The 25192-nt window shown below is 46.1% G+C and overlaps 1 protein-coding gene across 1 annotated transcript in view; it reads left to right on the forward strand.

Annotated features, from left to right (window-relative positions):
* Positions 1-2425: 2425 nt before the first annotated feature.
* Dnajc11 (DnaJ heat shock protein family (Hsp40) member C11) overlaps positions 2426-25192 on the forward strand; it is a 55146-nt gene continuing 32379 nt past the window's right edge. Inside the window, 4 exon segments of the mRNA XM_047563154.1 lie at positions 2426-2560; positions 18195-18324; positions 20236-20294; positions 20296-20310. Of these exon segments, the coding sequence (XP_047419110.1) occupies positions 2489-2560; positions 18195-18324; positions 20236-20294; positions 20296-20310 (276 nt within the window). The 5' untranslated portion in view covers positions 2426-2488.

Raw genomic sequence — 25192 nt, forward strand, 5'->3', positions numbered from 1 at the left:
GATCTCTGCTAAGCCCCATCTCTTAAAGTTTCTAACCCCCTCCCAGTGCCACAATGGGAAGAGAGCCTTTGCACACAAAGCCCTTGGGGACATTCCTAATCCAAACTAACACCCTGTTAAATTTGAATTCAGATAGACAACAACTATTTAGAATAAGTGTATGCTGTTTAATATTAGTATATTTATACTAAAAAAAAATTCACAGTTTATCTGGAATTCAAATTTAACTGGGCATTCTGTAATTAACCTAGCCATCCCATCTCCAGAACACACTCAAGAGGAGCACCTGCATCGGATTGAGACTTTAAATGGAGGAAACTTCCTAAATATCTACAGAGTAGTTGCACAGACAGTCAAACTGGGGATCATTCTGAATATGAATGATAGGAGAGATAAATATTCTTATATCAACTACTTAAAGATAAGAGAATTCAAAACAGTTGTATTATATACAATGTAAAATATATAATATACATAATCATATATATAATATGCAGTATATGTGTATGTATGTATACAATACAGACATGTGTAGCTATAGTTATATAAATAGATTACATACATGTATTAGGTTTTGCTCTATAGCTAAGTTACAAATTGATTTATGGCTTTATCCATAAAAGCAAACACAAGATCAATGCCTGAGTAAAAGCAGCTGAGTTTTGGCAGCTGCTCTGGCTTGGGTAGAGTGTTGGATGTGTGTTTTGTATAACCCACAGTTTCCATTATTTTGCCCATCGCAGATTAGGGTTTTTGGAGAGCAGAAACCAGAGAGCCAATCTCTGAAAAAAATACATTCTTGAGACCTGGCAACATGTCGAATCACCTTCACATTTATCGCAACCACTTTTCAAGGAATGGTAGTACAAAACACTGTGGGCCCAAGAGGGGACCATCGCAGAGCATCCTGAGTCACTGTTTATTTTGTCTGAGTGGTGATAAAAACCAAGTCATTCTCAGTCATAGAAACACAGACCTGGGCACAGTGAAATGTATGTTATGTTTGGTTTATGTGATTTCTAGAAGCAGTTTTCCAAAGCAGAGGAGGGATGGCAAAGAACTCCTCTACCCAAGTGAACATGGCACCCAATTAATGTCCACAAACCTGGGGAAAAAGAAGCTCTCAACGATGTAGCTTTCTTTCTCCAGACTCTCTGTAGGAAATTCTGAAAGACCTGCAAATGTCAGCATGCAGTTTGGCCCTAATCACAGCTCTGAAAAGGAGAAAAAGGGAAGTCTATAAAAACTGCTGATGGACCATGAGTGACTGTGGGGCAGTCTCACACAGTTCAAGAAATAGCTCTTAATTTACGACCTGAGCTGACAGCCACGGCAGACTGACTGCTCTGAACATCCCCTCTCTGCACACCTGAGCATCTCATGCCAAAAGGTCCTAAGAGGACTGGGCAACTTGGAAGGGATGATACACAGGTCCAGATGGTGCACATCTGGTCAAAAATTAGGAAGAGAAAGAAATCAACTTCTCAAATCCACAGACAGGTGTTGGGGCTTCCCAGGAGACCTGCTTATGAAGGGCAACCAGGATGGTTCCAAAGTGATGGGTAGTTAAGGAACAACAAAGGCTCCTGAAAAACGATAAAGAACTAGTACAGGAACCAAACAGGTGGCAAGAGGATGACTGCCGCCCACCTTCTCTTGATAATGGCATTATTTCAAAGACATTTATATTATTTAAATTATTGTGACCAAGACATGTTTAATAATGCACCAAACAGCAGGCACCAGGTTAAAATCAATTAGACTCCACTGCTAAATTATGAGGGAAAAATTGACAGCAGAATGGCTCTAGGGTAGAAACCATAGGAACACACGCCTGCCAGAGACGATTGGGTTAGGAACCAGGTGGGTACTGCCTCCCATTTACGCAGCAGAAAAGATGGCCAGGTGCTCCTACAGATAAGAAGATATTTCTTTTTTTTAATGTGGATGCCCCATCTGTGGGCAGGAAAGCTTCTGGTTTGTGGAGAAAAAGACAATGGCGCTAGATGCATAAGAAAAGGCAACGGGGCTGGGAACAGGAGGAAGACGACGGCAACGGAGCGAGGCACAAATCTGGTCTGGGAGATTTTCCGTGCAAACAGAAGTCGGCAAGCGGGGCCCTTGGTGAGCCTGCCCCCGGATGGGCTCTCCCGCCCGGAGGGGGACGCCTCGAGTTTTTTCCCGGGTTTGGGCCTGTCTCCGCGGCGTCCAGAAGACGACAGCCTAGCTGATCTGACGCTACAGGTTCCCTTTCGAGTCCCGGAGCAGCGTTGCAGCGGCGGGGCGGGTCTCCGGCCGCGGCGCGTGGGCAGCACGTGGAGGGACCCCGCCGCACGGGGGCGCGGGGCGCATGCGCGCTCGTGCGCGGCGGCTCCGGGCCGCCAGGGGCCGCTGTGGCGCAGTAGGGCGGCCGCGCGAGCGGCGCCGCGGCGCGCGGGGCCCTCTTGACCACGGCCCTGCCGGTTTAGCGGGGTGAAAGGTTGCGAAGATGGCGACGGCCTTGGGCGAGGAGGAGCTGGACAATGAAGACTATTACTCGCTGCTGAACGTGCGCAGGGAGGTGAGGCCCGCAGCGCGACGCCGTCAGGGCTGCGGCGGGCCGAGCAGCTCGGGAGGGCCGCGCTGGCCACGCCCGCCCCGCCCCGCCCCGCGGCCGCGGCCCGGCCGGAGCCCGCGTGACCCCGCCGTCGCGCGCGCGCCCGCCGGCCGCAGCCCGACCCCCGCCCGAGCCCCGCCCGAGCCCCGCCGGCCCCCGAAGACCCCAGCCGTGCCCCGACCGCGGTGCTGGCGGTCCCTGCCCCGCCTCCACCGCCCTGGCCGCCCGCGCGCCGCGTGTGCCCTGCCAGCCAGGGCCGGGGGCGTGCAGGGACCGGCTCGGGGGGCACCGGGGTGCGCTGCCCGGTCCACGTACCTGCGCTGGCCCAGGAGCCGTGTTGTCGCCCAGTGCCCGCAGGGCGGCGAGCTGAGGCTCGGACACCAAGGTCACGGCCGCCAGGGGGCCTCTCCAGGCCTCTGTCCGGCCGCGTCCACAGTAGGGACGTGCAGCCCCTGCAGCGAGGGCAGTCGGACGGGTTTTGCCCTCGGGCCGCTGTCAGGAGTGGGGAGGCCAACCTCCTAGCAGCTACTCGGAGGCCGCCGGGGAATGGAGCCCACAGCTCGGAAGGAAGTGCGGCCCAGCTATCGGCTTCAGCGCCCGGGCCACGTGCTGTTCCCCTGTCCCCTCGCAAGCAAAAACGAATGCGAGGGAGTCTTACTGACCAGCAGGCATGCATTTGCAGAACATTTCCTACTTTGGTGACGAGACTGCGGTTGAGATCGGGTTTGAAGGGCAGAAAGGCTTCCAAGGTCAGGTCATAGGATGCATCAGTTATCCTAAGCTGCTGGGTCCGTACTTGACAGCCCTACAGGAGAATCCCAGATTACATCTCAGGTTTTCTGGTCCCATACAAAGCCTGTCCAGTGTATGTGGTGTTTGGTAACGTTTCTTGAGTGCTTGCTTTGTGTAGGGCCACCCTATGGATGAACACTTCATATTATGTTACTTAATCCTCACAGCTATGCTTATGGATGGCAATCCCCATGATTTGTAATTGAGGAAACTGAGGCATAGAAAGATTGACTCACCCAGTGTCACACCCACTCGGAAGTTCAGAAGCTAAAATTCAACTCTGAACACTGACCGAGGAGTCCCAGCCTTGATCTCTGTGCTGTGCGGCCACCTCAGTTGTCCAGGCCTCAGACCATGCAGCTGCTTGTTCTGTCTTAGTCACTACTTACGGAAAGTCTGACGAAATATTTTGGGGAGTTGTTGATCTTGTTAAGCTGCTGTGGGGCATCTGGGGGTTCCTGTTCTCAGTTTGTAACTAATCAAAGCTGAGACTTAGGGTAAATCTCTTCTTTGGCCATTAGTCTCTTTCCTATGGAATGGGCTGTCTGGCTAGTTGTTTTTCATGTTTTTTCCAGTTTGGGGGAGCAAAGCAGCCTTAGCCTTTCTTAACTACTCAGTCATAGTCTGGGTTATCAGTAATTGATCAACCATTTACCTGTTTTCCAAGCTTACTGAAGTAAAGCAGCTGCAGGGGATCATAAAGACATTTAACAGAGGTATAACTTGACACTGCTAGAGTTTCAGGGCTTGCCATTGTTGTTGGATTGATGAATGGGAGCCAAAGAAATACTTCTTTAAAAAAAAATTTTTTTTTTACTTGTCCCGTGAGTGAAGATGTTTCCTGTATATACAGTCAGCTGTAGGTGAAGTTCTTATGAAACATGCCTCTGTTGCCTTTGTTAACAAGCTCAGTGTTAAATGTCGTTCTCAGGTTTGGTGTGCTGTTCTGTCTCGGGACAGAAGGCAGCTCCAAAGGTGATGCTGATATTTAGTAGACTTTCAAGGGTTTTTTTTGTTTTTTTGTTTTCCAAAATCAAATAAAATTGAAATAACGTGATTCAGTTGGAGAAAAAGTAGAAGTAATCTTAACCCTTTCATGTATGGTTGGAAGAACATGATAACACCTGTTTGTGAGTCTGTTTTCTAATCTAGGGCTTGGTGCCACTTACGTGAGAGCCTCTTCCACCAGGACTTTGAGCACCTTTGGAAGAATACCTTCAGAACTCTTAGTGTACAATTGAGTTCTGAGACTCTTCCCTAGAAATCGCAGATGAAAACAGCCTGAGGCAAAACCAGAGTATTCTTTTTAAAAATTATATGTAGAGGTATACAATTGACATTATATAGAAATGTCAAAAATCAGCCTGAGAATCCCCCTTCCCAGGTCTTAAACTTTACAATATCACATTGACTTTGTATTTCAGAGAATGAAGAAGGCAGTTAGACAAGACCACCAAACTGCGCTGTAAACAAGGTTCACGGTCTTTAATGATTCCCTTTCTCTAGTGTTCTAGATTTCCTGTTTATAGAATGGAGCCACCATCTGCCTGCCTCATGAAAGTAGAGGGAGTAATTTGTCAATAACTGGGTACCAATACCAGCTCGGCTTTCTGGTTTAGTGTTGTTATATACATGATCAGAGCCTTAACATCTTAATTCATCTGCATTTTGCTTTGGTTTTGGTTTAAATTTTTTTGGTTTTTGTTTTGCTTTGTTTTTTGTACCAGGGATTGAGCCCAGGGACACTTTACCACTCACTTTACCACTGAGCCACATCCCCAGCCCTTTAAAAAAAAAAAAAAAATATATATATATATATATATATATGAAATACATGTGTATATATGTTATATATATATATAAATGTATATTAGAGACAGGACCTTGCTAAGTTACTGAGACTGACTTTTAACTTGTGAGTCTCCTGCCATAACCTACCAAGTCGCTGACTTTACAGATGTGTGCCACCATGTCCGACTTTCATACCTTCTTTATCCATATCCTTTTTGCCTTTGAAAGAATGTTATTTTTACAGCATGTCATTCAGCTATGTTTATGACCTGTTTTAAAATCTAGTCCCTGACTCAGGAGGCCGAGGCTAGAGGATCACATGTTTGAGGTCAACCTGAGCAATTTAGGGAGACTGTATCTCAACATAAAAAGGACTGGGAGTTTTGGTCAGTGATAGAGCCCTTGTGGGTTCAGTCCCCAGTACTACCAAGAAAATTATCTTTCTATACTGTGTTTCCTGCATAGTTGACTTGGAGGGGTGGGTTAGGGGACTTTGGTATAAGTTGAAGCTGAACAGGGAGTAGGATACAAGCTCAGGAATAATTGAAAACAAACAAACAGAACATTATCTGGGATAAAGGTAGAGTGGGACCCAAAGATAAACCTACAAGTTGTCCTCTGAAGGGGCTGGGCAGGGAGGGGAAGCAGCAAGGACCATGGGGTCTCAAGGGTGACTAAGGAGGCAGAGTCCAGAGGGGCTGCCTGTGGTCTTGCCTGTGGATGGAGAAACAGCAGCCAGTTCCAGTGTCATGGCAGTGAAATTAACAAGCAGAAGAGGTTAAACTTAAAAATGTGTTTCTTTAATGAACCATAAACCACTTCCTACCTTTCTACTCTGGGCATTTCAAACAATTGTTTCTTGAAATTTCTATGCTCTAGTTTTGCATTAGCTACCAAAACACCTCTTTTTTTCTTTCTTAAAGAGAATTCCGTTGAAAACTTTTTGTATGTGCCGCAAGTTTGGCAATAATACAGTAGAGAAGAAAATACAGGACCTGCAAGCAGCATGTTTTATGTGGCTATGGAATTTGGGTGTATACTTTTATTAAACTTTCATTTAAATTTTACTTGTTTTATACGTAGCCTTCTACAAGAAAGGATTTTAAGACAGCGAATAGATGATACAATGATAACTTGACTTTTTGAAGGGGACTCATACTTCTAAAAGGTTGTCTATGGGAATAGTGTTGCTTTATGCCCCTGGGTGGCACTCAGGTTGATCCTACTCCCTGGAAAAGCCCCCAGCTTGGCAGGAGCCTCCCCCAGGAGGATAACCTGGTAGCGACATTGCTGACAGGCTTCTGGACTGTGGGAGCCTCTTGTGCATGTCCTGAGTATGCAGTGAGCCTTCGGTAGCTTGTGGGAGCCAGGAAATCCTTGCTCAGTGAAATGCCAGTTCAATAGAGAGATGGACTATAAACTGCCCGCGTAAGTAGGCAGGATGTTAGCAGGTGGACATGCAAGGGAGAAAGTTGCATAGTGATGGGAAAATATTTCCTAAGTCCTTGAAATGACCTCTAATGGGGAATCAGAATTTCTGTCTCCTGTCTTCAGCAGAGGTCTGTGCTGCTGGACAGGATTTCCCTTTCCCCGAGAACCTTAAAGGTGATTGTCTGCCCCTACCACCCCCTTTTTTTTTTAATATTTAAAATTTTGTCACTACTGATCGCCTAATTTTTATTATTTTTTAGAATTTATATTATCATCGGGTGTATTTTTGAGTTTTTCCTTTATTCTAGATTATGTAGAAATCAAGGTTAAATAGAAGTTACTTAAGTGTCAAAGGTTCTTCCTGGTAGTAGAAACTTGGAATTGTCTGGCCAGTCCCCCATTTAGCTTTCCTGACTCATTTTGTGACTCATGATATGGTTGTTTCTCTCCTGAGCTCTTATCTCTCCAGCAAAGAGGCCCAAAGCAGCTGTAGGAGGCAGACCTCCAAAATCTCGGGAAGTGTAGTGTGTCCACCGCAGCCTGGCCTCGGCTTAGGGAAGGACATCAGGAATGACACCTTGGCACCTTGTGTTTTCAGCGCCTCTGACATTCATTTGAAGTGGCCGGGGACTGTAGTCTAGCTTCAGAAGAGTCTGTGGGATAACCATGGCCTCAGGAGCCCGGCCTCGGGCGTCAGGGCTGAGTTTGACCTTCTGGCCCCCTCACGGGGCAGTCACTAACCTCTCTGACCCTGTTTCTTTCCATAAAATCCAGGCAGTTTCACTGTCCCTGGGCTGTTTTGAGGAGTGAGGATGCTGCCTAACACGCAGTGGGCACTTTGTACTCTGCAAGTCCAGTGTGCTTTTGTTAGTATTGCGAGCACAGACGTTAGTAAGGAGTGCCCTTACGGACCGTTTAAGTAATTTGACCGAGTCCTTGGTCTTTTCTGTGTAGTATGTATGGCTGTCCCCTCTCTGCAGACTCCTTTTCACTTTCACAAATGAAATTTGGTTAGAGCCAAGCAACATTCGTTTCTAGCCAGCATTCGGGTCGGGACCCATGCCCTGATCAACTGTCTCCTCCATCTCAAGCCGGTGCTTCTTTTTCCTCCTCAGTATTTCTATGGGCAGAGTGAGGGTTCTGACCCCTGCACAAGCTCAGTGAGGGTTAAGACGTTAAGGAGGGCCAGCAGTGAAGGCGCTTGGTCTGCTGCACCACCGGCGCCTGCGCGACACCTCGGACAACCCAGCTCTCCTGCTACTGTGGAGCTGTCTTCCCGCCTTGCCAGTTACTCATTCTGTGTCCTCCTCAGGGGCTCCTTTCTGGGGTTCAGTCCTCCCCTCCTTGGCTCTTTTTAAAATCCGCCTTATCCCTGAATCTCTGCCTTCTGGACACTTCTCGCTGAGCCCAACTATCTTCTGCTTTCTTCCTAACCCATACTTGCAGCCAAAAATCCAGAACACTCTTAATTTTTCTTCTCCATTTAGCTTTCGGAAATTGTACCCTTCCGTCACCCCTTGGCTTTGCAGGTCCTCTCACAAAGAGCGCAGTTCTCCTGCTGTTTCTCTCAGGTCTCTCCAACTTTGGGTTTAGTGTTTTAGTGAAGCATACCAAGTTAACTTGACAAATGTCCAGGGCACATTGTTTCTTTTTTCTTTTTTCCCTCATGCCTGAGGATTGACTGGGGCCACCTCACATGCTGGGCCGATGCGCTAGGGCTGAGCTACGCCCCAGCCCGGGGCTTGTCATTACCATATCCAGAAACCATGTATGGCTTCCTCTTGTTCCTTGAGTAAGGGTCAAACTCTTTGGCTCCAGTTTTGAAACCCCTTGCAAGTCAGATGTTCTGTGTGTTTTCCGTCTACTTTGTGGTGACCTGCGCCTTCTTCTGCACAAAGGAGGCTCTGTGTGGTCCAGGACTGGGCTGTGTGCTTCAGCCTTACGCCCCCTGGCTGCACTGGGCACACAGTAGGTAGTCAGTGTGCTACGGAACAAGGTTTCCACCAACCACAGGACACAGGTAAGATGCTGGTCCCATGGGGCAGGACTTCTCGTGACTTGGCAGCCATGTGTGCAGGTCGCTCTGACGCTGCACCAAAGTACAGTCACCTTCACGCGTGTTGCTCAGATAACACCCCTGCCGCTAGGCAGCATGACGACTTAACGTGTTTGCAGACGAGCGAGCAGACGTGGGTGCCCAGGTCAGCTTCCTGCCTGCGCATGCTCCACTCTTGCCAGTGTGCTTGTGTTCCTTCTTTCTGTCCCTCACATGGGCTGTTTCCTGGGAGTGTTCTTCTCCCCTGCAGTGCCTCAGTCCTTCCCCAGTACTGAAAGCCAGGACGCATCTTTGTGTTCCTGGGTAGGCCTCTCTTCTTTGTGTTGTGACTGCCCCACACTCATCTCTGTACCGTGAATGTTAGCATTCCTGTTTCAGTTGGCTTAGTGAAGTCCAGGAGGGCAAAGGTACATCTAGTTTGCAATCTGCTGGAGGCAGGGACTGCCCTGTGTTTCTCTTGTGCCTCGGGTTGTGCCTGGAGCCTGACTGAGCCCCTGTAAGCCCCCTGACTGAGCTGTGCACCTTTGCTCGACCCACCCTCCCTGTATAGGTGCACTGTGTTCTTGAGCAGCACATTGCCGTTTTTGCAGTCAAATAATTGTAGAGGAACTGATTATTGGAAGGAATTTCTTAGTTTTCAGCTTAGTTAATTAAATTTTCACTTAGGAAAATCAAAGTCAGGTACACGAGGTAAAGAACAAATCCAAACATGGGCCATGATGCTTAGGCCCCATAGTAAGTTGTGCCTCAGAGACTCACACAGGCCCCAGTATAGCCTGCTAGAAGATGAAACAGCAGCTTTTCCCTTGCTGGACTCCTTCATCTGGCAGATATTGATTGTCTTCCTCTTATGCTTTTTATTGCAGTGGGGAAAGGTTGCCTGTTTATCATCTTTCACACGAGCACCAGTAATGATGTTTGTAAAAGAAAATAAGTTTCAAATGGATCAGACATATTTTTGTACAGTATTTCTTTTGTCCACTAAACAGCTGAATTTCTGCAGTAGATTCAGGGGAATCTCACTTTGGGGAAGTGCCCCCTTCAGAGCCTGGACGGACAAGTCTGCTTTGTGCCTGACATTATACGCTGATCCCAGAGACATTGCTGGGTCTGTTACTGGTTGAGGACAAATCCCCAACACAGGACCTTATTTCCATACCCCGCAAAGCTGCTCCATGTGTCCATGAAGATGGGAGAAAGCTGTGTTGAGCAGGGAAAGTGGTGTCAGAATTTGGTTGGGCTGTGTGCAGGAGCGATTTGTTGTGTTGTCAGACCATGTAGTTGAAGCTTTCACCAAGTGAAGTAGGACATATTTTACCAAGTCCAGCTACAGGGTTGTTTTTTAGTGCCTGAACAGCATGTGGCCTCGTCTTGGTACAATCAGAATCTACTAAATGACGACAGGTAGCATGTGGTACCCTTGCTCTCCACAGAACACCCTTAGTCAGCACAAAGCATCATACTAGCTTGGTATTAATTAGCCCTGAAATCTGCTTTTTTTTCCTTTAAAGTGTATGAGCACCGAGTATCATTTCCTTAAAAAGTGCAGATTTTTATTAGCTGATGCAGTTTATTTCAATCAGATTATTGTGGAACATGTGGATAGTAAAGAATCTTCATTGTGGTAATTAGGCAAACTTCCCAAATCTAGTGGAATATAGTTCACTATATTCTATTTAATTGCTGAAACTCAGAGACACAGCCTGGAAGTTTGAGTTTGAAATTAGAAGTTTGGCAAGAAAACACTTAGGGATTCCATTTCTCAAGTGGATGGAGTGTGGGTGTTCTTAAGCCATCAACTTGGCACTCTTGGGTCCTCAGAGTGTGAATTGGGTGGTATTATCAGGGCAGCGGCGAGTACCGTGGGATAGGGCTACATTCCTGGTCCCCCATGTCGAGTGACTCCCTGGGACTAGTTCCAACCAGTGACATGAGTGGAGGAGTGTGTGGCACTTCCCAGCTCAAGTGCCTCAATGCCAGTCTCAACCAGAGGGTCGCATGCTCATTCCTCTGCCTTGGAGATGGGTGACATCCCAAGGGTGACTGCTTTATCTGTCCCAGCTGAGGACCTTGCCAGGCAGAGTACTAGCTGACCTGAAGTGGGCACGGCAAGTGGGGGAGGAGCAGACCTCCAGGAGTTCTGAATTGTGCCTTAGTGCAGGATCTCCTAGCCCAGCAGTCCACAAGATTTTTGGTGTCAGAACTACTTTACATTCTTAAAATTTTGAGGCTCCCACAGAGCTTTTGTGACTTTTGATAATCATTTGAAATTAAAACTGGGTAATTGATGAAGTATTGTCACGTAATGAGGCACAAATACCCTTCTTGTATTTTAGTATAGGCACAAGAAAAACTCAAAGGCTTCAAGTACTGTATTGGACAGCAGTGAGACTATAGGTGCCCAGATGTCATTGCAGTTATAACCAAAGATGGTAGGAGCACAGTCATGAAACTGAGAACCAGTGGACCCCCAAATTAGAAATTTCTAGACGACATAAGGCACAAGTTTTCTACATTCCATCAGCCATCAGAACAGTGATTTCAGCACACATCATGTAGCCTCAAGAAAATTCCATTGCACACTCCTGAGAGAATGAGAGTGGAAAAGTTTGGATTTGTGATGAAAATGGTTTTGCCCTTGTGGACTCCCGGGTGCTGTGTTATAGCTGTGTTTAATGAAGATGTCCCCAGTGTTTGACCCCAAACTGAGTCCTTTTTTCCCCCTCGAACTGTGGAGCCCATAACAAGACCAAGTGCCCTTTTTTTTTTTTTTTTTGTGGGGGGGGTGGTGCTGGGGATTGAACCCAGGGCCTTGTGCTTACAAGTTAAGCACTCAGCCGACTGAGCTATCTCCCCAGCCCCACCAAGTGCCTCTTGAACTGAAGGAAGGTTTATTCTTGGCCAAGAACAGAAGTGGGAGATAAACTCACCAAGCAGCTTCTCCACCATTGGGGGTTGGAAAATCATGGTCACGGGGCTCAGGAAAGAGGGAGGGATGAGCTCACAAAAGGAGGAACCCCCTGGCTCTTCAGGGCACGGGCAGAAGTTTTCCTCCTCATACTTTTCTGGGTCCTTCCTGTCCTCCTGGCGGGTGTGGCCTGCAGCGTGTCATGTGGCATGCAGAGGGAACTCTAATGACTTAGAGGCTGCCTGATGGTCACTGGCAGCCCTCTTGTATCCAGCTGGCCCACCTGAAAGGACCTTCTGACCTCTGGGCATCTTGTCCTCAAAGATGAGCAGGATGGGACAGGGTAGCAGTACAGCGAGGTCACCAAGGCAGTATAAGACCAGGGTGGGTCACGAAGGTGGAAAATGAGCAGAGTGGTGGCAGCGCTTAAACGTGTCCTGCCTGATTGCAGAGACGCTGGGTTTGAATAAGTGGACGCGTGACAGCTACAGCTGCAGCTGCTTGGTCTGGGGAAGTTGGAGGTGGGAGACCTCCCTGAGCTGACGTCACCACAGAGCTCAGAGAAAAGAACTGATGAGCTCGAGTGTTTAAAAATGAGAAGCCTGGGGAGGCACCGTGGTGTGCGCCTGGAGTCTCAGCGGTTGGGAGCCTGAGGTGGGAGGATCCCTCAAGCCCAGGAGTTCCTGCCACCCGGCAGCAACCTACTTTCAAAAAGTCAATAAAAATGAGAAACTTTTTGTGGTTTGTGTTTGTTAAAGGAAAAAACTAAAATCTAAGGAAGACAAACAGTGAAAAGACTGAAATCAAAGAAAAGATGACCATGCTAATAGGAAAACAGAGGAAACAGGTTTATTTCCTAAAAGAAGAAATCCAAAATGCAAATACGCCAACAGGGGAAATGTTCATCCTCACCGGCAAATAAAACATGCAAATTAAAACAAGGGGTTTTTTAAATTCTGAGTGATGGCGTGCCCGTGCTGAGGACAGAGCTGCCCGCCACCCAGGGGACGCGGGTTTGTCCTCTGGGGAAACTGAACCAGCATCCCTAGAGCCTCGGCATCAGGCAGGTGGAGGGCAGAGTGGGAGCACAGGAGTGCGTGCCCTGCCTGGGGCACTTGCAGTTCTTCCTCTGTTCTCCAGGCACCAACCCGTCACAGAGAAGAGACCACCAAATGAGATTGCAGTGCCCTCAGCACACAGGTGCCCACCAGGTAGCAAGACTGTTCGCCTGTGCAGAGCCCAGGAAGTCGGCAGTCCCCCCCCCACCCCCCCGCCCAAGCTCCCTGTGGGTCAGTGGTCAGACCTGCCAGAAGGGCTCCTACGATTTTCCATCACCACCAATTTTCAATTGTTCTAAAACTGGCCTCATAAAATGAGTTTGGAAGTGCTTGCTCCAGTTTTTTGGAAAAGTTTTAGAAGAATTGATATTACTTGTTTTTTAAATGTTCAGCAAAATTACCATTGAAGCCATGAGGTCAAGGGGTTTTCTTTGCTAGGAGGTTTTGAGTACTAATTCAGTCTTTGTACTATTGCGGTCTTTTCTTTCTTTGTGATTTAGTCTTGGGACATAGTTTTTTCTTTTTTAGTTCATAGTATTAGTTCATTTTCCATTACTGTAGCAAAATATCTGAGGCTAGATACTTTATTTTTAAAAGGGGTTTATTTAACTCGTAGTTTGGGGGGCTCAAGCACACAGATACTAGCTTCTCCTTGGCTCTGGTGAAGGCTAATGGCATCACAGTAGGGGCAGCCTGCACAGAGGAAGACACCATCAAAGCTCCAGCATGCCCCTGTGACCAAAAGACCTCCTGTCAGGCCCCACCTCTTCACATCACCACACTGGGGGTTGAGCTGGCAGTGTGCGCGCGCGAGCCTTTGGAGCACACTGAAGCCACATCTCCGCTGTAGCAGCTTTGAATGCCAAATTGTTGAAGTCAAATTATTGGTTTGACGTCTTGCTGCTGCCGCTGCTGCAGTTTCATAATGCTGGGGATTGAACCCAGGGCCTTGTGGGTGCTGAGCACATGCTCTGCCACTGTGCTCCATCCCCAGCCCTTGTGCCTTTGATGTGCTTCTAGCTATAAATTACAACTCAACGCCACTCTCACTTCATCACATAAGTTTTGGTTTGGAATGTTGTGTTTTTGTTTTCATTTGTCATAAGTTTTTTCTCATTTCCTTGATTTCTTCTTTGATCTGTTGGTTATTTAAGAGTAGATGGTTTAATTTCCTGACTGTGGGTTTTGCAGTCTTTCTTCTGTAATCGATTTCTAACTTCATGCTGTGTGGTAGTGGCTGTACTTTGTGTGATGTCAGTCTTTTAAAATCTATTGAGACTTAATTTGTGGCCTACTACATATTCTGTCCAGCGAAAATATAACTAAATGACAAGATGATAAAACTTTTCAGACTTGAAAAATGATACATTTTTAAATTTTACTGTAGAAACTTAGAAGTAAGTATGCAGTTTTAGGCATTGTTCTTAATGATAGGTCATTACATTTTGAAATGGTATCACTATTTTTATGGTAGTAAAAGGTTATCATTTATGAACTATCGAACCAGTGACCTTAGCTCTTCAGTTGTGACAAAAGGCCCAGTCTAACCTTTTATTGAATGTGATATTTATTAAAAATGAAGCCTCTCATTTCCATTACTTAATCAATAGTACATTAAGCCATTTATTAATATGATTAAAGGATGTCTTGCAGACTAGATGGTCTTTTCCCTTGTCATCTAGTTTAATTTTAATAACTAGGAGATCGCATTCAAACTCAATCAGTCAAATTCATCTCATCCTGTACTTGTAATAGGAAAGGATGATTAAAATTTGCAGGAAGAGGGTCTTAACCTAACACACATAAGGCCCTGGGTTCAACCCCTGTGCTTCCCAGAAAACTGCAGCATGGAGTTATCTGAACAACTGCTTAGGAAAGAGCAAGACCATTTTTACATCATGACATGAGTAAACCTACCAGAAGACCTATTTTATTTGCTCATTATTTACTATTATTTATATTTATTTAAGAAGTTTAGAATTGTTGGCTTGTTGGTAAGAGTGCAAGAAATACATTATATAGCTGATGTTGGCAGGGAAAGAGACTACGATGGGAAGGAAAAGGAGAAATGCAGAGCTGGATACACTGAGGCCTAGCCCTTCCAGAGAGCCCTGCCTGCCTGCCGCAAGCACTCCACCATCCAGCCCAAGAGCCTTGAGTTTCTTTCTTTCTTTTTCTTTTTCTTTTTTTTTTTTTTGGTGCCAGTACTGAGGATTAACCCAGGACCATGCAGATGCTAGGCAAGCACTCTGCCAAGCAGTTACCTGCTGGGCTCTGAACCTTGTATTTCTAGTGAAACGATATATACACACACACACACACAGGAGCACCCGTCTCCTAAGCACATGGCTTGGTGAGTTTTCACAGCCAGGACTTCTTCGTGAACGAAGGCTGCTGTTACTACAAGGGGTAGGGGTAGGGGGTCCTCCCTGTGTGATTCTTGTCGTCACACCAGAAGATTTAGAACAAGCCTCTCAGTAGCAGGCTCGAGTTTATTAGAAGTGATGGGAACGGGGAAAGGGGACATTCTCAAGGGAGAGAGCTGGTCCTCTCAGAGATGAGAAGGACAACACTCCCCTCCTGCCCTCCAGTTTTATTGGGGGTCCAAGGGAACCTTCAAGAGAGTCCCACCCGGGTTCAACTCTTGACTTTGGACTGAGAGCAGAGTGACATCAAACTTCCAAGCCCCCACTGCACATGGTAAAGATCCAAGGTGACCAGGGTTACTTTGGCCCTTGTGGACTGGTTCTAATGGGAACTTGTTCTCACAGTTAATGACTAGGGGAATTATCATGGTCTCCCTCAGTTCTGGAACCTGGTCTGTGTGAGGGTCACAGAAATCCCCTCTTCTCCCCCCAGCATAAGTGATCTTATCAGCATTTCAGACCTGTGGTTCCCCTGCAGATGAGAGATTGTTGAGGAATGTAACGTGTCCTTTTGACTTTAGGCAGGAAGGGCTGCCTGCGGGAAGCTGCTGTTTTAAAGAAAGCATGTGAGTGTCAGCACGGGACCCTGCTTATAGAGTTACTCCCTTAACCCCACGTTCCTACGGTGCACGAAGGCAATACCCTCTCTCTGAATGGTCCCAGCTTCAGTGCTGCCAAAGGGTTGTGGGAATTGAATTGTGATGATAACGATGGCTTAAGTGATTACATCCCTGCTGCGTGCAAGAGTTTGCCAAGTTCTCGAACTTGTATTAGCTCCTTCATACCTTACGGTAACTGTCCAGTCTTTAGATGGGGAGACAGAAAGGGTGTTGTGTTTTTTGTTTTGTTTTGTGGTACTGGAGTGCTTTACCACTGAACTACTTCCTCCAATGTTTTTTGTTTTCTCTTGAGATAGGGTCTCACTAAGTTGCAGAGACTGGCCTCAAATTTGAGATCCTTCTGCCTCAGCTTCCCCAGTAACCAGGACTACAGGTGTGTACCCCCATGCCTGGCTCTGGAAACGGGTTTTAAAGGAGCCACAGCTTTTAGGTGTTTTGCTGTGTGCGAAGCACTTTTTGGTCACCAGTTTGTTTCATCCTCCCATCATCCTGGAGAGGCATGTTATCCCCCCTCAGATAAGGAAGATAAAGGTCAATAAACTCAGTTGCCAGTTGCAGAGCTTGGAAGTGACAGATCCACTATGCAAACACAGGCCATTTGACTCCAAAACCTGCATTCTGCACCCTTCAACTGAAAGGTTTGGTTGCAGCATGGCGTAAGTCACGCACATAACCACCAGCTGGAGAGGGCAGGGAAGGCAGCCACCTAAGAGCTGTGTAATAGTGTCACGGCTGCCCCACGGACAAGATGGGAAAAGAGATTGGGGGGGGGTACCAAATTCTCGCAGACAAAGAGACACTCAGTTTGGGGATCCTCGACCCTTCTTGATGGAGCAGTTAATGAAACCTTCCAGAGCACCTGATTTAAATCCATAGCAGCACAGACGCATCTCAGTCCAGCAGGCAGCAAGGGCGTCCAGGGCCTGGCCTAGAGGGCAGCTGTGTGCCTGGGTCTGGCTCCTCTTCTCTGCAAACCAGAATCCCACAAGTTAGAGCTGGAGGGCCCCTCCAGGACATCCCCAGACACCTGTTGGGACAGAGGACAGAGGAGCCTCACGTGGAGGGAGGGGAAGAGGCACCCCAGCCTGTCCTCTCCAACTGTGTCCTCTGCATGCCTTCCCTGTTGCACTTACTGCCTGGCCTCTTGGAGATCGTCAGAATTCTTTAGAACCTCTGGACTTGGATGGGTTTCCTGGTGTTTTAGCATCCGAATAACAGTCCTGTAGAAAATAGGTAAATTTCTTGCCAGTAATTATTAATAAAGCACAAAAGAGTTTTAAGTTTAATTCTAAGTCCTAGAATTGAAAACTATCAAAAAACTGTGGAAATTATAGAGAAAAACAGTGTAGCATTTTCCATTGTGACCTTGGTCCACAGAACTCATTATGTCCCCATGACCCCAGGGCAGGACCTGATCCTAGAGCACCACAGTCCCTGGCAGCCTCACTGGGGACCTGGGCCCATTCTTCTCCCCAGATGCCTCGGTTCTTGGTCCCCTGTCCTGCTGTCTCTGATTCGGCTGAGTGGGGGCTGCCTCCCACAGTAAATCGCTACTCGCTGGACAGTCCCTGCTAGAGCTGCCTTCTCCAGCCGTGTCAGAGGCCACACCCAAATGCAGGGCCAGCCCTGTGCACTGAACAGGGCTCCTAGGCCAGGGGAGGAGCATGTTGTGGTGGCACCTGCCTCTGCACCCAGCAGCTCTGAGTGTCATCTGCACTCTCAGGCAGGGCACCTGGCAGAGGAGCAGACGTGACTGTTGGAAGGAGCACTCTGGTTGGTCTTTACTGGCCTGGTTACTACAGGATAATAGGGCCTTTTTGCCACTTTTAGAAATTGAGGGGTGGATTAGAGGTGTGTGTGTTGGTGGTTTTACAGCATTACTTATCTTTGGTTTCAAGAGCTAATATTTCTTAAGACTTCATCAGACTGGTTCATTGGATCTCATTTCTGTCTAATGAATGGTACAAAGCTTTTTTTTTTTTTTTTTTTTGGTACTAGAGATTGAACCCAGCGGTGCTTAACCACTGAACCACATCCCTAGCCCTTTTTATATTTTATTTTGAGACAGGGTCTTACTAAGTTGCTGAGGCTGGCTTTGAACTTGAGATCCTCCTGCCTCAGCCTTGTGCAAGTCACTGGAATTGCAGGTGTGCGCCACCGTGCCCATAGGTCACCGGGCTTTCTTCTTTGTGAACTTAGATAGGCAGGCATCTGTGGCATTTAGTCTCAGCTCAGAACACCATGTGCCAAAGAAGGGACAAGGACTTTCCTTCCCTTGTCCCTTAGTAGGTTCCCCAGCAAGACAGGGTAGCAGTTGATGTACATAATTGATCACTTATTAGCTATGGAAAGAAGAAGGCTTATTGAGGCAGTAAAGCCTAACTTCATTGTATCTTGTGTGTGGAGAGCCAGCAGGTTGGAAGCGGGCTGACAGGCTCCTAGTTCAGGGCTGGTGCTGATCATGATAATGCGTGAACGCCATTAGCCCTTCTCTAATTCAATCTCTCTTTCTTCAGGCCTCCTCCGAAGAGCTGAAAGCTGCCTACCGGAGGCTGTGTATGCTTTACCACCCAGACAAGCACAGAGACCCAGAGCTCAAGTCACAGGCGGAGCGACTGTTTAACCTTGTTCACCAGGCTTATGAAGGTCAGTGCAGGACTCAGCGTCCCTGAAGCTCCCTGGTAGTAGTTACTCGATGTTTAAGAGACTTGATTTGTAGGGGATAGAAAACGAGAGTCCTTGGAGGTGTGTAAAAGGTGGTAGTTGAGTGCTTCTTACTGACAGTCCTTTGCAAGAACTGCGTCTTGCTTTGGAAATCGATATGTGCCCAGTGAGTAGAGAATGAGAGCCCAGGCGCAGCAGCAGCAGCAGCAGCAAGTGTGACTCCGTGAATTGTGAATCGTCACGGGCTGCTCTGAGGGAACTCAGGAGGCAAGGACCATCCTTACAGGGAAGCTTTCTTTGTTCTCTTTTTTTATCTGAAAGCAGTTTTATTGCTTCTGCAGTGTTCAGTTAAAGAAAGATTCTGACAAAAGAAAGAAAATGTTGTTAAGAAGGCAAATAGGAAAGAGAGCCAGGTGGTTCAGGCTCTTATCCTAAATCTTAGGTGTGTCAGGAGGAAGGATTGTGGTGTTTGCTTAAGAAATACTTGGTTCCCTGGTGAGTTCAGAGTTTCTCTTTGGGATGATAGAAGCTTCCAGAGGCAGTGCGAGAGCCTGACACCACGCACGCACTCCCTGCTGCCGAGGTGCTTGGAGGGGTCAACTGTGTGCTGTGCACATTTCATCACATTCCATAGGAAGAAAAAAGCCAAAATACATCAGATTACTTGATGTTGAGGACATATGTCAAGTAAAGTAATTTTCAGAACTACTTGGTGATTACTCCTTACTCAAAGAGACCAAAAATTAGATAATGTGTTTCTTTACACAGTCATAAAGGCTACTCATTGCAGACATAATAGCATATGTTGTATTTTACCTTTTACCAAGAAGTTAGATTTTAATGACCAGTAGAAATCGGGCTGCAGGACCTGGTAAAGGACAAATGTGAGCATTTGGTCTCATGCCATTACCAAATTTCATTCTGGTCAAACCACTTATGTGGCTGTGCCCAAAAGTCTTTTTATTCTCTGTTTTCTAGAAGGTAGCATTAGTTTTACTGTTGTCTAAGTTAACAGGAAAACCCACCCCTACTTGTGAAAGTGCTACACCAGCAGACCTGGCCCCTATATTTTGCCTAAAGGGAGATGAAAATAAAATAATAAATAGATATTCCCTTATTAAATCCTCGAGGTGAACTCAAGAAGTCTAACTCCCATGTTTTCCACTGGTCAGCATTTCTTCTTCCCCACAAGGTTTGAATATGATGGGCTAGTTTACATCCTTTTTTAATTAGACCTAAAAATATATGAGAATTCTCAGGGGAGTGGGAGATTTTGCAAAGGTCTGAACAACTTGGCAGAGTGGTGGGGAGAGGTTACAACCTACTTTTGGTCATTGAGGGCTCTGATCCTTGCCAAATCTTTTCCTGACATTTTTTGCCTTATGTGATCAGCAGTGAAAGGGATTGGTATCTTTTAAAATGATTTCAGATAAAAAAGAGGGGCACTCAAAAAATATAGACTGTCTCAGGAGATAGTAACATACTTTAGAGTAAATAATAAATCAGATTTTTCTTTAGAAACTGGAATCAACTGTTAGACCAGCATCTCTTATGTATTATGACAGAAATTGGCCAAATTGTTTTAAAAACAGTAGCTCTTTAGCTTGGCTTCCTGCAGGTGCACCTTGTATACCTTGTCCCTGCAGTGAAGAGAAGCCTCGACCCTGGGAGATGGACTTCTCTGATTTGTAACCACCTTTAAACACAACAGAGGTTTAAACAAGGAAGCAATAAAAAGAGGCACAGGGCTTGAAGAGGGTCCCCAGGAAGATTGTGACAGGGTGGGGAAGCAATGAAGATGGAGTTACCAATGATGTTCTTGCCAGTGTTTTTAGAAAGGACTGAAAGGAGAATTTTGTACTTGGTAAACATGTCTCGTTTTTCTCATTGCAGTGCTTAGTGACCCCCAAACCAGGGCCATCTATGATATATATGGAAAGAGAGGACTGGAACATGGAAGGATGGGAGGTAAGAGAAACTGTGTGACATCCAGAAGAGTCACAAAACAGCTACAAAAGAGCACCCACAACCTGAGAGTATCTGAGGTGTGGCAGGCCCCTTCCTCGCCTTGTATTTAAGAGTCAGAGGTGGAATTTTAAGACCTCATTTGCCACCCTGTATTGTGAACTGGGGCAAGTCTGTAGTCTGGCTTGTCTATAGAGATGCATGGCACCCCTGGTTGTTCAACCCTGGGGCAGGGCTGGGGAGCCCTAGAAGATGTTGCTTCAGGGAAGGGATGCCAGTCTGTCCCTCTCTACTGACTGTCCGTGCCTCTGTCCACCTTCATGTTGCTGCTGGGAGAGTTAGGCATGTGAACAAAATGGAAACAAAAAAAAAATGGAGGACTATTGTCTGTAATGACCTTTGCAGTTATAAAGGACTATAATATTATAACATTGTCAACTTTGATGAGTGAAACAAAATGAATAGCGACTGTCTGTGAAATAGGTTGCCTGGGCAGCCGTGGTGCATGAGGAAATCGCTGAAATGCAGGCACTTCCGATTTTGTTTCCTCCTGCTGTGCTGCTGTGGGGTGGCAGAGCCCTGGGCAAGTCACTGCTGCCGTGTGCTTCTGTGTTGCTGTCAACAAAGGAGCTTGTGGGACTCAGGAGGAAAAACGAATACAGAAACTAGTTGTGAAACTAAATTGCAGGGCTGGGGCTGGGGCTCAGGGGTAGAGCGCTTGCCTAGCACTTGTGAGGCACCAGATTTGATGCCTAGCACTTGTGAGGCACCAGATTTGATCCTCAGCACCACATATAAATAAATAAAATAAAGTCATTAAAATTCTTTTTAAAAAACAAATTGCAGCAGGAATGTATAAGGTGTTATGACTTAATTTCATTAAAGAAATTTAGTTATGATGCCCAAGAAATTTGGGCAGGCTCTTAGTAAATAACATAAGATTCACCTTCTCTGAGGGTTTATGCCCCCGTCTCCCATCATCATATAGTATTTGACCGCAAGCATGTATGTCTGTCTCTTCAGATTCTAGCAGGGCCACCCTCTCAGCCTGAGGGTATGGGCAAGGAATGTTCCTTTTCTTCCTGCTTGATGTTGGTGGCATGTTTTTTGTTTTGTTTTGTTTTCCCCAGTACTGGGGATTGAACCCAGGAGCATTCTATCTCTGAGCCATGTCCCCAACCCTTTTTATTTTACTTTGATACAGGGTTTTACTAAGTTTCTGAGACTGGCCTCAAATATGTGATCCTCCTGCCTTAGCCTCCTGAGAGTCTTTGGTATTGCAAGGATATGCCATCATACCTGTGACCGTGTTTTGATTGCCCCGTACAGTGAAGTGTATTTGCTAACATTTCTAACTTGGGAGGTCTTGGGCACCAGGGCACACCCCTGCAATCCCAACTACTCAGGAAGCTGAGACAGGAGGATTGTAAGTTCGAGGCCAGCTTGGGCAACCTAGTAAGACACTGTCTCAAAATAAAATAAAAAGGGCGGGGATATAGCTCAGAGGTAGAGAACTTGTCTAACATGTGTAGGGCCCTGGATTCAGTCCCCAGCACTAAAAATAATAATAATAATAATAATAATAATAATACCACCACCTTTGGGAGTTTTTGCATGGAAATTCAGACTTCTGTCTTCTTGAAGCACCAAAAGATTAGTCATACTGATCTGAATTGCCCCGAGAGGCAGCAGTCAACTAGAAGTGAGGAGCTGAGCCCCTTTGACTAGGCTGTGCTGTGCACCACCCCCCACCAGGTCCCCCAACTCCCTGTCAGTCATTTTATCAGGCCCTTCGCTCTTTGCCTGTCCTGCCTGGCTCCACAAGGTGTTGGGTTTGTGGCCTCTGGTTTGGTGGAAATAGCAGTGCCTCATGTTGTAGCAGTACCTCGTAATTCAGCACAAAGTTCAGTAGCTCAGCAGCTTTGTTATGCAGTCTGTGGGTGGTGAGAGTGGAGGACGCTGCTGGGGCCCCTGTGGAGGAGCTGGTGGTCCGCTCCCAGCAGACGTGTCCCTCCCATTTCATGGTGTGTGCTGGGGAGGCTTCGGAGCTTCTTCAGCTTCCATGAAATAGCCATTCATGGACTTCAAGAGGCTTTCCTTGACTTCAAGAGACTTTCTCATTCCCTGGCAGTATTCTAAAGGAATGCTGTGTAACCATTCCCAGCTTGTAAATCTCCATGTTAATGTTTGGCATTGGTTAGCAGTGTTGGTACAAATGCCCACATTGAAAACAAAATAGGTCTTTTCCTTAAAATAACAAAAATCTACTTTTTGGGGCTGGGGTTGTGGCTCAGTGCCAGAGCATTTATCTAGCATGTGTGAAGCTCTGGGTTCGATTCTCAACACTACATATAAATACATAAAATAAAGATCCATTGACAACTAAAAAAATGTGTTAAAAAATCGAATTTATTCATTTATTCATGGTGCTGGGGATTGAACCCAGGGTCTTGTGCATGCTAGACACACTCTACCAACTGAACTCCATCCTTAGCCCAGTGAAAATCTAACTTTGAACTGAACTGTGCTTTGATGACATTGACTGTGATAGTGGGGCAGGTGGAATGGGAAGCACATACTCAGCTCACCTGCAAATGTCGCTTTCAGAACTTAGGTTTAGAGTTGGATCCTTTGACCTAGGTCATCTTCAGTTTGCAATCCTTTGCATTATCTCTATTTCACTTTTCCCATCTTGGATTGGATCCAAGAACAAAAAAAAAAAAAGGTTGTTAATGAAAAAAATAGTAAAATCTGAAAGATCTGGATTTAGTTAATAGAAATGTACTAATGTTGGTCTCTTAGATTTGATAGACATTCATGGTTACATAAGATGTTAACATGAGGGGAAGCTGGATGAAGGGTATACTAGAACTTTCTGAACTATCTGCAGCTTTCCTAAAGTTCTAAATTTCTAAAATTTTTCCAAAATAAGAAATTGACTGGCTAGGATCATAGAATTTTCAAACCAGATGACACTTTGGGAATCATATTTTTTTGTTTTATTTTTTGTTTTCATACTGGGGATTGAACTCGGGGCACTTAACCACTGAGCCACATCCCCAGCCCTTTTTTGTGTTTTATTTAGAGATAGGATCTCACTGAGGTGCTTAGGGCCTTACTAAGTTGCTGAGACTGACTTTGAACTCTTGATCCCCCTGCTCTACTGGGATTGCAGGCATGCACCACCATGCCCAGCAGAATTGGGTTGTTGGGTTTTGTTTTTTTTTTTAATTTGGGGTTTTTGTTAGTTATTGATGGACCTTTATTTTTATTTATTTATGTATAAATAAATAAAGAATTGAGAATTCAAGAGAATTGAGAATTGAACCCAGTGCCTCACACGTACTAGGCAAGTGCTCTACCACTGAACCACAACCCCAGCCCCAGAATTGGGTATTTTAACTGTCTTCATATCATAGCAGGAAACTGAAGCTTACAGAGGAATGACTTCCTCAGGTCCCAAGGTGAGCAGTCATGTCAGACAGAGGCTTGGTTTCTGTTCTCTTTCCATTTGCCACCTCTCTTCCAAGATGTCCGTATTCCCCTCTCCAGAAGGTGGAACTTCCTGGCTAGCCCAGGGATGGACCTGCGGCAGGTGGTTCTACACACTGATGTAGATTCTTGGGCTGCATGTGATGCACTCTGTTCATGAGCAGAGAAATGTGATCTTTACCAGCTGCAATGCTGTTCAGGGTGCTGTGTTCCTGATGCTTCTAAAGGCTGCCACAGTGGGGGAGAGTAGCTCATGGCCACCTTAATCCCCATCCACTCTCCAACATCTTGTCCTCTGTTCAGAGAAGGACGTGAATTATCCTGGATGGCAAAGGCCTGTGGGAGCCAAGAGTGAGGTGCCTGCCTAGCAGAGTGTCCTCCTCTCTCTGGAGGGACTAGCTGTTTTGATTGGCAGTTAGCTCTGATTATGCATCAACTATTTGCAGAATTGTTCAAAACATGACTAGAAGCCAAGTGCAGTGGCAGGTGCCTATAATCCAGGCTACTCAGGAGGCTGAGCCCGATCTGGCATTTTTGGATTATTTTTTTCTGTAGTTTATCACAGAGTGCAGCAGGAAGTAATTTGCAGCTATTAATTCCATCTGCAAAGAGTAAACAGCTAGAATTCCTGAAAATGTATCTTTTCCTGCCATGACCTCTGTGGTGCCTGGCATGTCCAGTATTTTCATTTCCTTCAGGGTATGAACAGATTTAAATTCCTGGAAACTTGCACATTGGTGTGTTTAAAAAAAAATATATAGTATGGCAATTTTTTTTTGGTATACAGGTATTAGTTTTTTTTTTTTTTTTTATTGTAAACAAATGGGATACATGTTTCTCTGTTTGTACATGGAGTAAAGGCATACCATTTGTATAATCATGTATGGGAATATTGATGGGGTCTGTTAATGTTACTGGTTAAAATTATGGCTAAGCAAACTTTTGCTTAACCTGTTTTTAAAACCAGAGTCCTGTTGAATGGAACATGCAGTTATGGAACCTTTGGTCTGAGTTGAGGCAGTGTTGACTCCCTGGGCCATGTAGAGGAGCCCCCTCCCCTCCAGACCTTCTGGCCCCACTCCCAGACCCTCTCGTCCTTCCTGATAAGGTGTGTTTGCATTCATAACCCACTTAACTTCATGAACAATATTTAAAGTATTTTGAATCATTTTTTGTGGTTCTTCAAAGATAAATGGAACAATTGACTACATTGTTTCCCTAAAACCCTTTTTTTTCTTTTCTTAAATGAAAGGAGAGACTGACAGGTTGAGAAGGTAATGGAAACTGTGAGAGGCTGTGCCTGGCTTTCGTTCCAGCCCAGTGGCGGCTTTGGGCAACTAGCACACCACTGATAGGTTCCTGGGCCCTTGGTGTTGGCAGGTCCATTCGAAGG

This window comes from Sciurus carolinensis, chromosome 1, assembly GCF_902686445.1.
Source record: "Sciurus carolinensis chromosome 1, mSciCar1.2, whole genome shotgun sequence".
NCBI classification, from domain to species: domain Eukaryota; kingdom Metazoa; phylum Chordata; class Mammalia; order Rodentia; family Sciuridae; genus Sciurus; species Sciurus carolinensis.